Source organism: Hippichthys cyanospilos, chromosome 1 (assembly GCF_059441005.1).
Source record: "Hippichthys cyanospilos isolate Australia breed blue-spotted pipefish chromosome 1, RoL_Hcya_1.0, whole genome shotgun sequence".
Taxonomy (NCBI): domain Eukaryota; kingdom Metazoa; phylum Chordata; class Actinopteri; order Syngnathiformes; family Syngnathidae; genus Hippichthys; species Hippichthys cyanospilos.
In genome coordinates, this window is record NC_142369.1 from 20,202,501 (window position 1) to 20,214,403 (window position 11,903).

Sequence of the window (11,903 nt, forward strand, 5' to 3'; positions counted from 1 at the left end):
AGAATATTTTTAAGCAATAAACAGCTTTGAATCTTCTTTGTGTATAGAACTTGAAGGTTCTTTCTGTGTTTCCTACATCGCGAATTGTCCAGAGGAACAACAGTTAGGGTAAATGAGATCTAGGTGCACCCAGCAAACGTGTACTGTATTAGGAAACTCGGGAATGCTGCTTCAATGCCTGTGTTGTATTAAGGAGATTAACACAGCAGCAGTTATACACTGGAATAGATAAGGAATTTACATAACATGTTCTACGTGACACCAGGTAACATAGTATTCTGATCAATACTGCATTGGTTAAATGTTAATTAAGCAGCGAAATCTATTTAGTTATCCATCTCAGGCAGCTGCCCTTTTGCCATTTGGTTTTGACATCACAGTTCCCTTTGGTCTCAGGGAACGACCAATCACGCTCGCTGAGATGACCGCCCCTCCTGAAATTGATACAATTATCAGAATTCCCTGTTTTGTTTAGTGGAGGCACATAGAACACATTGTTCTCAATTTTTGACTTTACTTTGAGACTTCGACTTGAGGCCATGACTACAGTAGCTGTGTCCTCCTAAGGGGCTATAATCATTTGAAAAGTCGAGTTTCCGTTATCGATTGACCTATTTTAGATGCACACAGAGGACCGCGGTTCAGTCAATGACTTTGCTGTGTGCGTGCGTGTGTGTGTGGGAGCTGGGGGCCTCAATGTCATGTATTGCATATGTACTGTAATCTTTTTTATCCCCTTAAAAAGGCATGTCATGACCTCTAACTGTGTCTTCTACGTATTTTCTGTTTGACAAAGACATAGCATTTCATACCAGCTATAGTCCTCAAAAGACTGTCCTGACGTACCCCATCATAGATTCTTATTCCACAGGAAAAATGTCTCTAATAGATTGTTTTTAACATTGGGGGGCTGATCTGGAACACAGAATCTACATCGATAAATTGAAAGACAAACCCACCTGAAAGTCATTGTAAATATAATGGCGCCCGCCTGGTTCCGTATGACAAAACCATCCTTGTTAAGGTCCAACAGCTCTGTCTTTAGGAGCTGGGCTTTGCGCAGAGATGCCGAGTAGTAGCACCAGGCCACCACAGCACCCAGAACCAAGACACAGCCCACAATGCTTGCAATGACAAGGGGCCGGGCTTCTTGAGTTCCTCGCTTTTTTAGTGGGGAGCCCCCAGTTCCTTCAGACATGGGCTGCTCCCCGGGGGCCACTGGGACAATCTGGTACATACTGAACTTTATAAATAAAAGTGAAGCGCTAAAAAGAACAGCAAATAATGATGCTGATGCTCATAATAGCGCTGCCTCTCGGGAGGAGTCTTGGAATTAGAGGAAGAATGATGAATGAATGGTCTAGCTTCCTCTTCTTGGTAATATCATCATTTTGGATTCACACCTGGAAAGCAGGTACACACATCAGTTCAGTCACAGTCAAAACAAAGTAATAAAAATAAATCAATAAATTACAAAAAAACACAAACAAATTTGGCAAACTGCAAAAAATTATGCGACTGAGGATTTTTTTTTTAAGGTAAAGTGCTGCGTCGCTGTTTCGCGCTTCATCTTTTCCACCCTCAGTGCTTTGTGGTTTGTTTGTTTTTTAATTTAAAAAAAAAAAATAAAGGCTAAATTGCTGTAGGTGAAGGTATCCTGGGGGGTGCAAAGCTTGCGCAGTGTGAAGTGTAGTTGCACATACATGACACCAGGTGATGCAGTGGCGCTCTCATTGTCAGCCAATGAAAGTTATAAACTTTTTGATTTACTTTCAAAGTTTTTTTTAATCTCAATCACATTAATGATTCAAGTAATTTAGAAAAAAAAAAGTTTTAATCTTTTTCTCCAGGTTAAAAAGTTTTAAGACAATGGTGCTCCTGTATCAATGGTCCAGATAATTTGTATTTTTCAAATGTGAATCATACAGTTAATTTGTTCAAAAACGTTTCAAGTCTAAATAAAATTTGACATTTTTCAGGGACATTGATGCACTTTAAAGTGATTGTGTGTAAGATTTAGACTGATTTTAATTACGGCCAACAGGAGGTGATGCATTTACCACTGTCCTTAGCTATAGCAAACATGGCCGCCTCCAGAGAAGTGCCAAACCACGTTTAATAGAATTTAATGATAACTAGACCCATGATTGTATTTAAAACATACTGTGGGTTAATAAGAACACATTCAACATCAAGTTTTTGAAATTTACATTCATGTAATTTATTCCTTTTTAATGAAAATCGGTCTAAAGCTAACATACTGTCCCTTGAAGATTTTTTTTTCTGTTTCAGACTAACATGCTCCCAGTATAAACGCTGTTAAAAGTAACATCGGTTCAAATTTGATTGACATAGGGTTTTTTTGTCAGTGTTTGGAAAAAAATAAAATGTTGGGTATACGTATACGAGTTTACAGAAAACGTTCTTGTTTATCGTCACCGTGGCGAATGGGAGGCGGAAATGTTTTCTCTTTCCAGGTGGAGGTGCTTTGCAAAAGAAAAATGCTAAGCGTAAAATAAACTACGGAAAACTACGAATTCGGTGTACGTCAGACGACCTTGAAGCGGAATTTGGTTGTAAACCCGAGTGCCAGAGCACCGGCATTCGAAAAAGAGGAAGAGAACGCGGAGAACAATGTGAACATAATATTGGACGAATGAATTAATATCGTGAATGCCTATCGCTTCTGACATTTCAAGAGGAAACCAAGCGGTTTCGTGAACAAATGGTAAACCAGTATTAACCGTTTTTTTCCGATATTTTTAATAGGCCCAGATGTAAATTGTTAAGTTCGCAAGAGGACGACGACCCAGCTGTGTTACAAATTTGCTTTCTCACCAGTTGGATAGCAGTCCAAGTTGACTGTGCCATCCACGAATATGTAACTCATACCGTTTCTTAAAATGAGGTTCTAAAGAGAAAAACAATGCTTACTTGTCCATAACGTCGCTTTACTTGAAGCATAGACACACACCCGCGAAGAGTTGCGCAGGTGCAGCACTGCCGCTCTGTGTGCCCACCCAACAGCCACACTGCGATACTGATTCGCCCAAACGCACGTCAATCAAACGCTAGAGGATTCAGGGTATTGTAGTTTTCAAGTCTAGAAAGAAGGACCGATAATACTAACCTCTTAGGCACCAGATGTTTTTAAACGTTGACATCACTATTTCAAAGGGTTGTAACCTGAAAACGGTTACATACTGTATACAGGCATACTGTAAAATTAATGTTGAAGAACGTTTGCTACTTTGGCGCTGCAATGTTTAAATAGAACCATACTTCTAGAATTGTTAGTCTCTAATAGTACTTAAACTATGCAAACAAAGTCGCAGCACGAAAAAAAATCATCAATACATAGGCATTGTGCTTCGAGAGTCAGAATCTAACATTGTTTATTCAAGCCATGTCAACAGAGGGGGCAGGCAACTCGCAAGTTCATGTGGCAAGCCGTTGCCTGCACTATAACAAGCTTTATACTTGTCCTGTGAAAAATGGATATTACTTCAACAGCTTTCGCCTACACACCCACATATTTGACCCACAAAAATTCTAGATACTTGTTTGGAATGGGGCATTCCGTGCAGCCATGAGGGGCGCTTTCCACAAGCTATCTTACCATTTAGCAAGGCTCCAGTGCTCCACTCGACCAGCGGTTGAAAGTTGGGTTCGTGTGTAGCTTTAGCTCCTCGTCTGGAAAATTAAATAACAATACATCCGTGCAGTAAAGTGTGGTATCCAAGATGTACCATCAGGGTGTAGACACAGCGACCTGGCTAACTGCTTACTGTTATGGTAAAAATGTGCTCTTAGTAAACAGCACTATTGTGTCAGATAACCACAGGTGTGAATTGAGGTGCTCAAGTTTTCTGGGGAAACTCATACCAAACATCCAAGATTGGAATTGGGCTACAATTTGGCCTTGATGAAAACATTCATGGTCGGAAACAGGCCAGTTTAGAGAATATCGCCACTACAGCTAGATCTTTCAAAGGGTTATTGTGTTGGACCATGACAGGGAAGCCATGGTGTTTTTCCGCATTTGCTATACTGTGGTCAATCAGATATGTGACACACATACACAAAAATTTGGATTATGCTGACAGGCACAAAATATGCTTGTCCATACTAATAGGAGGGATGCTGAAGTTTTGGACGGTGGTACTGATGCTAATCTGCACTGCGAGTGAGGCCTGTCTGCAATGTGACCACCTGATTGTGACCATGCATGAAGACTTTTCCCTGTCCGCCCCAAGTGTGCAAATGCAACTGGACCGTAAATCTATAATTCAGAATACTTATGCCAAATATATGGATCAAGCTAAAAAACTGAAGGGTGTCATAGGTAAGAACTGCCAACATTTGCAACAGCGCAATTTATAGTCATTTGTTTTCAAAGGTTTCCTGTTGAATATTTGATTAAAGTTCTATGACACTATACAAACTACTTTATTTCAAGGAGATTAATGGCCTGTGTCTCACTGTTTAGATCCGACCACCCTGTACAGAGTCAAAACCGAGTATCAGAGTGAATTTCAGACCTTCTTGAAAAGGGGCACCAGTGGTGAGAGTTCTCCCAAGCTCTAATTGTGTTAGGATATTTTTTTTTCTGGATGAGAGGGTGGGCAAAATTTGATGTGTATCAGTGACATGCACATGCAATCAATGGGCTTTTGACTGAACAGTTATCACTTGGAGCACATCTGAGGTAAAAGGACATCAAGAGAGAAACTGCCAAGGAGTGCTATGCACATCTATTAACTATGATTTTTTTCTTATTCTTTTTTTAATGGGAGTGGGTGGTGAAAAGATTTGGAGGGGAAATTAAATGACAATAAGGTTTATTATTAAAAATTCCATTATTTCCTATGAGGAAACTTGTTCAGAATGAAGAGGTCAGCCAGCATCCTGGATTGCATTTGTAGATGTTGCACTTCATGGTTGGACATTGTATTTAGCATATTGAGCAGAATTTGATACCTTTTTCTCTAGGCCCCGGTCAAAAAGATTTCATCCATATCTTGAACATAGGGATGAAGATTTTGGTGAAACACTTGAAAAAGTTTAGTTTGGATGGTAAATAGCATCACTATGAGTACACTTGCTCATTCTTGGCTGTGAATCAGATGCTTGCTTTCTGTTTTGTCTTTTTTCAGAGATATGTCCCAACAAGTGTGGTGAGTTTGAGCTTTTTGCAAAGGCAAAACTTCATGTTTGAAGGCATGCACATGATGTGATGTGCGTACTGCCTGACACTCAGGGCTCTTACAAAGACGAGTGATGGATTGCGTGACATGCAAATACAAGATCTACATCTGTCCATCCCCATCCGGCATAGTGGACTGTGGTGGTATGTACGATGTATGAGTGAGTAAATAATTTACATTGCCCGTCCATGTGAATGAAAACAGTAGCCCAATAGCATCCTTTGTCCCCCACCCTCACCCATTTTGCAGAACGCCAAGTGGAGGCTCAAGAGGGAGCAGTGGTAAACCTGGACTGTTTCCAACAGTGGCATTCTCTTCTCTCTGGAAACCGAGAGTACCACTACACTTGGGCTAAGGACAAATACAGTCAGGTCTTCCTTAACTTCCTTTGATATTCAAGCCCTTGTTTTCAATCACACAATTATGGGACGTCCTACGCAGTCATTGTCATTTTCCTGTATAACTCTCTCAAAATATGTATGTTATGGAATAAAAATGATTACCCTTTCTTTAAGCGGGAAAATCAATGACACAAATATCGAACAACTCAATATGTGGATTAACTCATCTTGGGCAACTTGATTTTATTGTTTGTATTTTATCGACTTCTCATTTCATAAATGCGAACAGCTTAATGTGCAGGATTTAAAATTATATGCATTTAAACATTTTGTTTTCGTGGGAGAGCAAAAGCCAAAGGTTCATGAAATGGACCCTACACTGGAATTTGTAATGCCCCAATATGAATTTAAAAACAAAAATAAAAATAAAAAAAGGCCAGAAGAAATTAGAGAAGGCAGGATGTGGGACTAGCGGTTAGCACATCGGCCTCATTGTCAAGGAGTTATGCATAGATTCGAGTCTTGGTCAATGCCTTTGTCTGTTTCCCCCCTGCTTTTTGTTTGTTTTGTGGATTTTGAAACAGATAGGTATGTTTGTGAGTGTGATTGGGTACTCATCTCTGTGTGCTCTGCGAGTATCTGGCAACCAGCGGTGTACCTCCCCAGGGTGCCTACTCCTGGAATATGGCTGGGATCGGCTCCAGCACACCCTTGACCCTTGTGAGGATAACCGGTTAAGATAATGTTTGGATGGATGGATTATTAAATCAAACTGTCATCATTCTAAAACTTTTCTTAAAGGGGGAGTCAAGCCTTTCTTTTTTTCTTTACAGTAATATGTTCTTTCAGTGATGCGCAGTGATTTTCAGACCTAGGCCATTACTGAGCTGAACTAAGCCTTGGCTTCACTGCCTTACACTGTCACTTATTTTTGTGTCCAGTTCACAGATTTGGTGTTGATGGAGCACTCAAACCTGGCGTTAAATCAGATCCACTTGAACAAAGAGGGGATATACAAGTGCTCATTGATTGGCCAAGATGGGACCATGTTCTACCAAGTTGCATGGCGCCTTTCTGGTAAAGTGCAATGTCACACTTCTGCAAAGCTCCTTTTTTAATATGGATACTAAAATGCTCATTGCATTTACTCATTGTTGACAGTCACTCCAGCCCCAACCCAAAAGTACAAACCTGACTATAGGCTGGCTTCATCATTTCCTAAAACAGTTTTTCAAAGCACCAAGGATGCACTGGTTCCGTTCATGGGTGTAGTGGCCGCTCTAAGTCTGGCAGGTTGCCTCATCTTCATTGCTGTAATTGGGTAAGTGGCAGGAAAGATGACAGGCGGGAACAATCTGGTATGGTTCAGACTTTCTGGTAGCCTTCTGTTGTGGCAGGGTACTGGATGCGCTCTTCATATAAACCGTGACAGTCATGTGCAGCTTTTATAATGTTCATAAGATGATGTTTAATTGTGAGTGTTTGATTTTATGCCACCTCCCTAACAGAAAGATGCTGAATCAGCAGAGAAAAATATTGGCATTGCAGAAGAGAGTGGAGGAAGAAAACGGCACATTCACTTCATTGTGGGCCAGATGGCGTGCATTGATGATGCGTTGATGTTTTCAGGTCATCCAGTCATTGCTTATTCTCTGTATTCTACTTTGGTCTCACCCAACAACTTAAAAATGTTCTTTTTTGGGGGGAGGGAGGGTTGGATCAACTTCAATTCTTCATCTTTTACACGAAAATTCTCCAACACATTAATTCTCTAGCACTCAATCACCATTCACTGGTGTTGAGTGCTGGGTCAACACCTATCCCATCCCAGAAGTCCAACTCATTTGCTGTGCTCATTGGTTGAGTACCTATTCCCATATAAACATCCAAATTATGTCAAGAGCATAGCCTCCAGCGTATGTGAGTTGTCCATCAACAACTGAAAATGTGTGATTCACTGTGACTGCAACCACATACACGTTGGTGCCCACGTGCATATGAAATCCCAAAGACACAACTCAGCTTTTCAGAAAATGAATCAAAGGTGCGTGGGTGGCAAGGCCACATGGTGCCTTCATGGTAGTAATCAGATGAGGTCAGCATCGGGGATTGCAGTGTTTTTCTAAGATTAACCCCAGTCACGCAAATAATCATGGATAATCCCCTGTCAATGTGTGCACATATTTTTTACTGATGCAATACACAAAAGAAAATCACATCTTTTGGATACTAAACTAGGAAGTCAAGGAAAAAACATCTTAACACCAAACATTTGCAATTTCTGGAGAAATTCCATGCGAAAAGTGAAAAGCTGAATGACAAAAATGTAAAAACATGGAAGGATTTTGAACATTGAAATGTTTGGAAAGTATCACCTTGAAAGATCTAGAATGATGTGGAAAATAGTGAATGGAATTGATGTTTTTTTTTTTCCAAATAAATAATTAAGAATGGTGTGGAATTTTTTGTGAGGCTTGGAAATGTTGGTATGTCGATAATCACCTAAAAGGGTGAATTGAATGAGTGACATGAATCTGTTTTGTTGAATGTGTCATTGAGAATAAATAGATTTTTGTGGGTATTGTAATGGTCAGAATTTGGAATCATTGAATTTGAAATTATGTGAATTTTTTAGGGCAATTTCTTATTTTGTGTTCCTGAGCACAAAAGACAAAACTTTGAAACATTTGAGCCAAACAGAAATGAAAAAGTGAGTAACTGCCTAGGTAATTGCTAACATCTATTATAATGTAATGATTGCTCACTTGCTCAGGGTCTGTTGAAGCTAAATCACTTGAGCTCAGTAATCCATTAACAGTGTAATTGGAAGAACAGTGGGTAATGATAAGTCTATACAGGAGAGGGAGTTGTGATGAGATGGTGGTGGCAGGATGTAGAGAAGGTGTGCCATTTCATTTCCTGTTGTGGCTGGATTCAGACTGGTGTGTATGTGTGTGTGTGCGTGTATTCGTGAGTGTTCATGCTGAGGTTAGAGCAAATGCATACTCAGCTCAGCTGACAGCCGTAATGGACAGTATTTGCGTGGCCCAATGTTGCACTCTCAGCAGCTGAGAAGCACATGATAAGAAAGTAGGAGAGAAGACCTCTGCTGAGAAGCAGCTGGGCTGCCAGCCGTGAGGAAAAATGAGGAGGAGGAAGGAAGGAAGTGGGAACATGAAGAAGGCTGTGGGAGTCGCTTGTATGGCCTTTGAGGGAAAGGATGAGACACAGACATGACCAAACTAGTTTTGTGTTACAGGCAGTAACGGTTTCATAATAGAACATGAGATACTATTAATTGTGACTCTCCCAATTTTTACACCAATTACCTTTTCAACCTTCAGAATGACAACATAAAATTGTTACATGAATAACACTTCACTTAAAAGGTTTTAAAAGGAAGACACGGACGGAGAAGGATAAATGGCCTTTGTCTTTATTCATTTCTAATACGGATAGAGTCCTTTGCCTTTATTTCTAGGACAAACATTTCTTTATTTTCCTCATCCATTGTTTTCTTTATTAATTTCTGGGTTTCATATACATTGTATATATTTTTCATGTAATGCGGCCTACACAATAATCTTTTTTTTTTTTTTTTTTTTTTTTTTTGCTGTGTAGCCAAAAATAAAGCATACTTTCACATGATCAAATTAAAAAATAAACCTGATAACATTAAAGACATACAAGAGCCTCGAATGAATTGGACCGTGTAAATAATTGTTATGGTCATTTGTTGTTTTAACTGTGACTTCAATAATCGGTACGTTTTGCACGCCTTTGTTGTCGGTTTCTGTTGGCACATGTTGTTGGATTGACTTTTAACCCACGGCGAAACGTCATCGACATCAAACTACAGTGCATAAAGAAATACCCCAGAAGGGGCTTGGTCTAAAACCAAATGTGACGACTTTGTCCATAATAGGAGTGACAGGTAAGCCCATATATGGAAGTTCCGCCGCTCAAATGGAAAACAAGGCGGGGCTCTCATTTTGTTATCAAGTAGATCTTGTTTGAAGTTACTCACTGGAAAGTGAGGGAACTGACACGCGACTTGACAAATTCAAAATTCTATTTGACTTCACTTCGTTTTTCCGGTCATGACGACTTTCGACGAGCCTTTAGAAATAAACTGCCACGAATTGGTTCACCTCCTGAGGGAGCGCACCTCCGCCGATTGCGTGGTCCTGGACTGCAGACCCTTCCTGGACTTTTCTCTGGCGCATATCAACGAATCCGAAAACGTCAACTGGAACTCCATGTTGCGCCGTAGATCTAAGGGCGCCGAGGTAGCCCTGGACTGTCTGATTGCGGACAAGGCGCTGCTAGGGCGCCTCCGGTGCGGGGATTTGAGCGAACCGCCGGTGGTGGTGGTGGTGCTGGTGGTGGAAGAGGGTCATCGCTCCGTGGACCAACTGCAGACAGACAGCCTGGCCTACATGCTGCTCGCGGCCCTGCGAGACGAAGTCCGCTCGCGTATTTGTATATTACAAGGTAACAAGAACATGATTTGCAAAGACTCACTACACAGACTGGAGTTTGCGTAAGAATTTTCAAATATAAAGAAATGATTGACACACTCAAAAAAATCCAACATTGCATTTTCACAATGAAGAAAAGTTATGAATCGCAACTACTGTCTAAAAATACCTAATTGGATAAATACCACCATTATTAAAATGATCGAAGTGTAGTGTTCACCAAAATAAGGAGGATGTTTTATATTGCACTTTAATATTCAGTTTGAATATTAACACTACGGTTGAATATTGAGGGGAACTGTAAATAATGATTTTGTTATATGTACTTACCATGTACACAAACTCTAAAACAAATTCAAATACACTCATGTTGAAAAGTTTATTTTTCTTCATGTTTTAGAGCTTAAATTCTTCAAATTAGGCCCCTTAGTCAAGATGATGACTTTACACATTTTAGTACTTTCTCAATCTACTTAATGCTTTGGATGTTGGTTTATTTATTAAATAACTTTCAGTGGTGAATTGTCAAGAATTAATAGCTTGAATTTCTTCACCTGTCCAAACTTTTGACTTGAAACTGTGACCTCTTTTTCAGGTGGATTTAAAGGATTTTCAGAGGCCTACCCAGAGCTCTGCTACAGAAAAACGCTCACTGTAATAGAACCAGAACTCCCAGGAATCTTACGCCAAAGGACAACCACATATGATCAGGTTAGCATAAAATAATAATATGATAATATAAAATAATAATATAAAATAATATACTAACATAAAACTAACATCCACTGAAGTTTTGAGCATTATGTATTGACAGTGCTTTTTTCCATCGCAGGACGGCCCCGTGGAGCTGTTGCCCTTCCTGTTTTTGGGCAGCGCCGTCCACTCATCCTGCCGGGCGACCCTCGCCTCTGCGGGCATCACAGCCATACTCAACGTGTCTTCTTCATGCCCCAATTTCTTTGAGGGGGAGTTTCAGTATTTGCGCCTCACTGTGGAAGACAACCTGGTTGCGGACATCCGAGCCTGCTTCTCTACAGCTATCGCCTTTATTGGTTAGCAGGGGAATGGGGCAGTTCTTGTTTGGGGATTCAAAAAATACCCATGAATATTTGTATTTACTACAGAATTTCAATAGAAAAAAAAAACAAAAGATTCTTTGGTGTTCTCACTCATAGATGGTGTGAAGCAGAGCGGGGGCCGAGTGCTGGTGCACTGCCAGGCGGGGATCTCTCGCTCAGCCACCATCTGCCTGGCTTACCTCATGCACACCAGGCGGGTTTGTCTGAACGAGGCCTTCGACTTCATCAAGCAGCGGCGTCAGGTCATCTCCCCCAACTTAGCTTTCATGGGACAACTCCTGCAGTTTGAGACGGAAGTGCTGTGTCGGGGCTGACGAGATACGAGTCATGTATCAGGTATCAAATGCGTATCAGAAAGGTTCCAGGACCAGCGTTACAAAAAATAGAATTCAAATTGAAGCTGGGTGGAGGTAGCAAGCAGCCTGCTCCAGCATACCAATGCAAGGCTAGGAACTATAGGATGCCCAGGGCATAATGGAGCAGCTTCATATTGTTCACACACACTGAATAAAGCAAACTCTGCAAATATATCCTTTGATACCAGTCCTGGAACTTTTGTGATTCACGTTATATGTGTTTTTCAGGTTCTATATTTTTGTACTTTAGCATTGTAGCATGTAAAATTCAGTGGTGCTGGCATCACTGAATAATCTTATGAGACACTTAGTGAAGAATCATGTACATAATCATTTTCATTTTTTACTATTGTATATGATATTTTTAGGACATTTTGTTAGCATGCCTGTTCAGTAAATGCACTTTATACATTCAGTAAAAAGGCTGCTGATTGTTTTG

General features: G+C 40.5%; 3 protein-coding genes across 8 annotated transcripts in view; 2 read left to right on the top strand and 1 right to left on the bottom strand.

Annotated features, from left to right (window-relative positions):
• Positions 1-3,009, bottom strand: part of LOC148429613 (alpha-galactosidase MYORG-like) — a 12,996-nt gene extending 9,987 nt beyond the window's left edge. For both annotated transcript variants that reach the window (XM_088426219.1, XM_088426210.1), the window contains exons 1-2: positions 2,935-3,009; positions 960-1,403 (exon numbers count right to left, since the gene is read on the bottom strand). In XM_088426219.1, coding sequence (XP_088282345.1) covers positions 960-1,237 — 278 coding nt within the window. In that variant the 5' untranslated portion in view covers positions 1,238-1,403; positions 2,935-3,009. The remainder of the gene's footprint in view (positions 1-959; positions 1,404-2,934) is intronic.
• izumo1 (izumo sperm-egg fusion 1) overlaps positions 1-8,002 on the top strand; it is an 18,072-nt gene extending 10,070 nt beyond the window's left edge. The window contains exons 2-10 of one of the 5 annotated variants that reach the window (XM_088426230.1): positions 4,136-4,345; positions 4,490-4,564; positions 4,993-5,076; positions 5,127-5,177; positions 5,261-5,350; positions 5,457-5,578; positions 6,490-6,625; positions 6,710-6,869; positions 7,057-8,002. In XM_088426230.1, the coding sequence (XP_088282356.1) occupies positions 4,136-4,345; positions 4,490-4,564; positions 4,993-5,076; positions 5,127-5,177; positions 5,261-5,350; positions 5,457-5,578; positions 6,490-6,625; positions 6,710-6,869; positions 7,057-7,168 (1,040 nt within the window). In that variant the 3' untranslated portion in view covers positions 7,169-8,002. The remainder of the gene's footprint in view (positions 1-4,135; positions 4,346-4,489; positions 4,565-4,992; positions 5,077-5,126; positions 5,178-5,260; positions 5,351-5,456; positions 5,579-6,489; positions 6,626-6,709; positions 6,870-7,056) is intronic. The other 4 variants (XM_088426239.1, XM_088426248.1, XM_088426256.1 and 1 more) reach the window with 4 other exon arrangements.
• A 1,347-nt stretch (positions 8,003-9,349) lies between these two features.
• On the top strand, positions 9,350-11,903 carry dusp2 (dual specificity phosphatase 2). Its single transcript, XM_088420412.1, has 4 exons — positions 9,350-10,042; positions 10,625-10,740; positions 10,862-11,081; positions 11,205-11,903. The coding sequence occupies exons 1-4, from the start codon at positions 9,649-9,651 to the stop codon at positions 11,420-11,422; spliced, it is 948 nt and encodes a 315-aa protein (XP_088276538.1). The 5' UTR covers positions 9,350-9,648; the 3' UTR covers positions 11,423-11,903.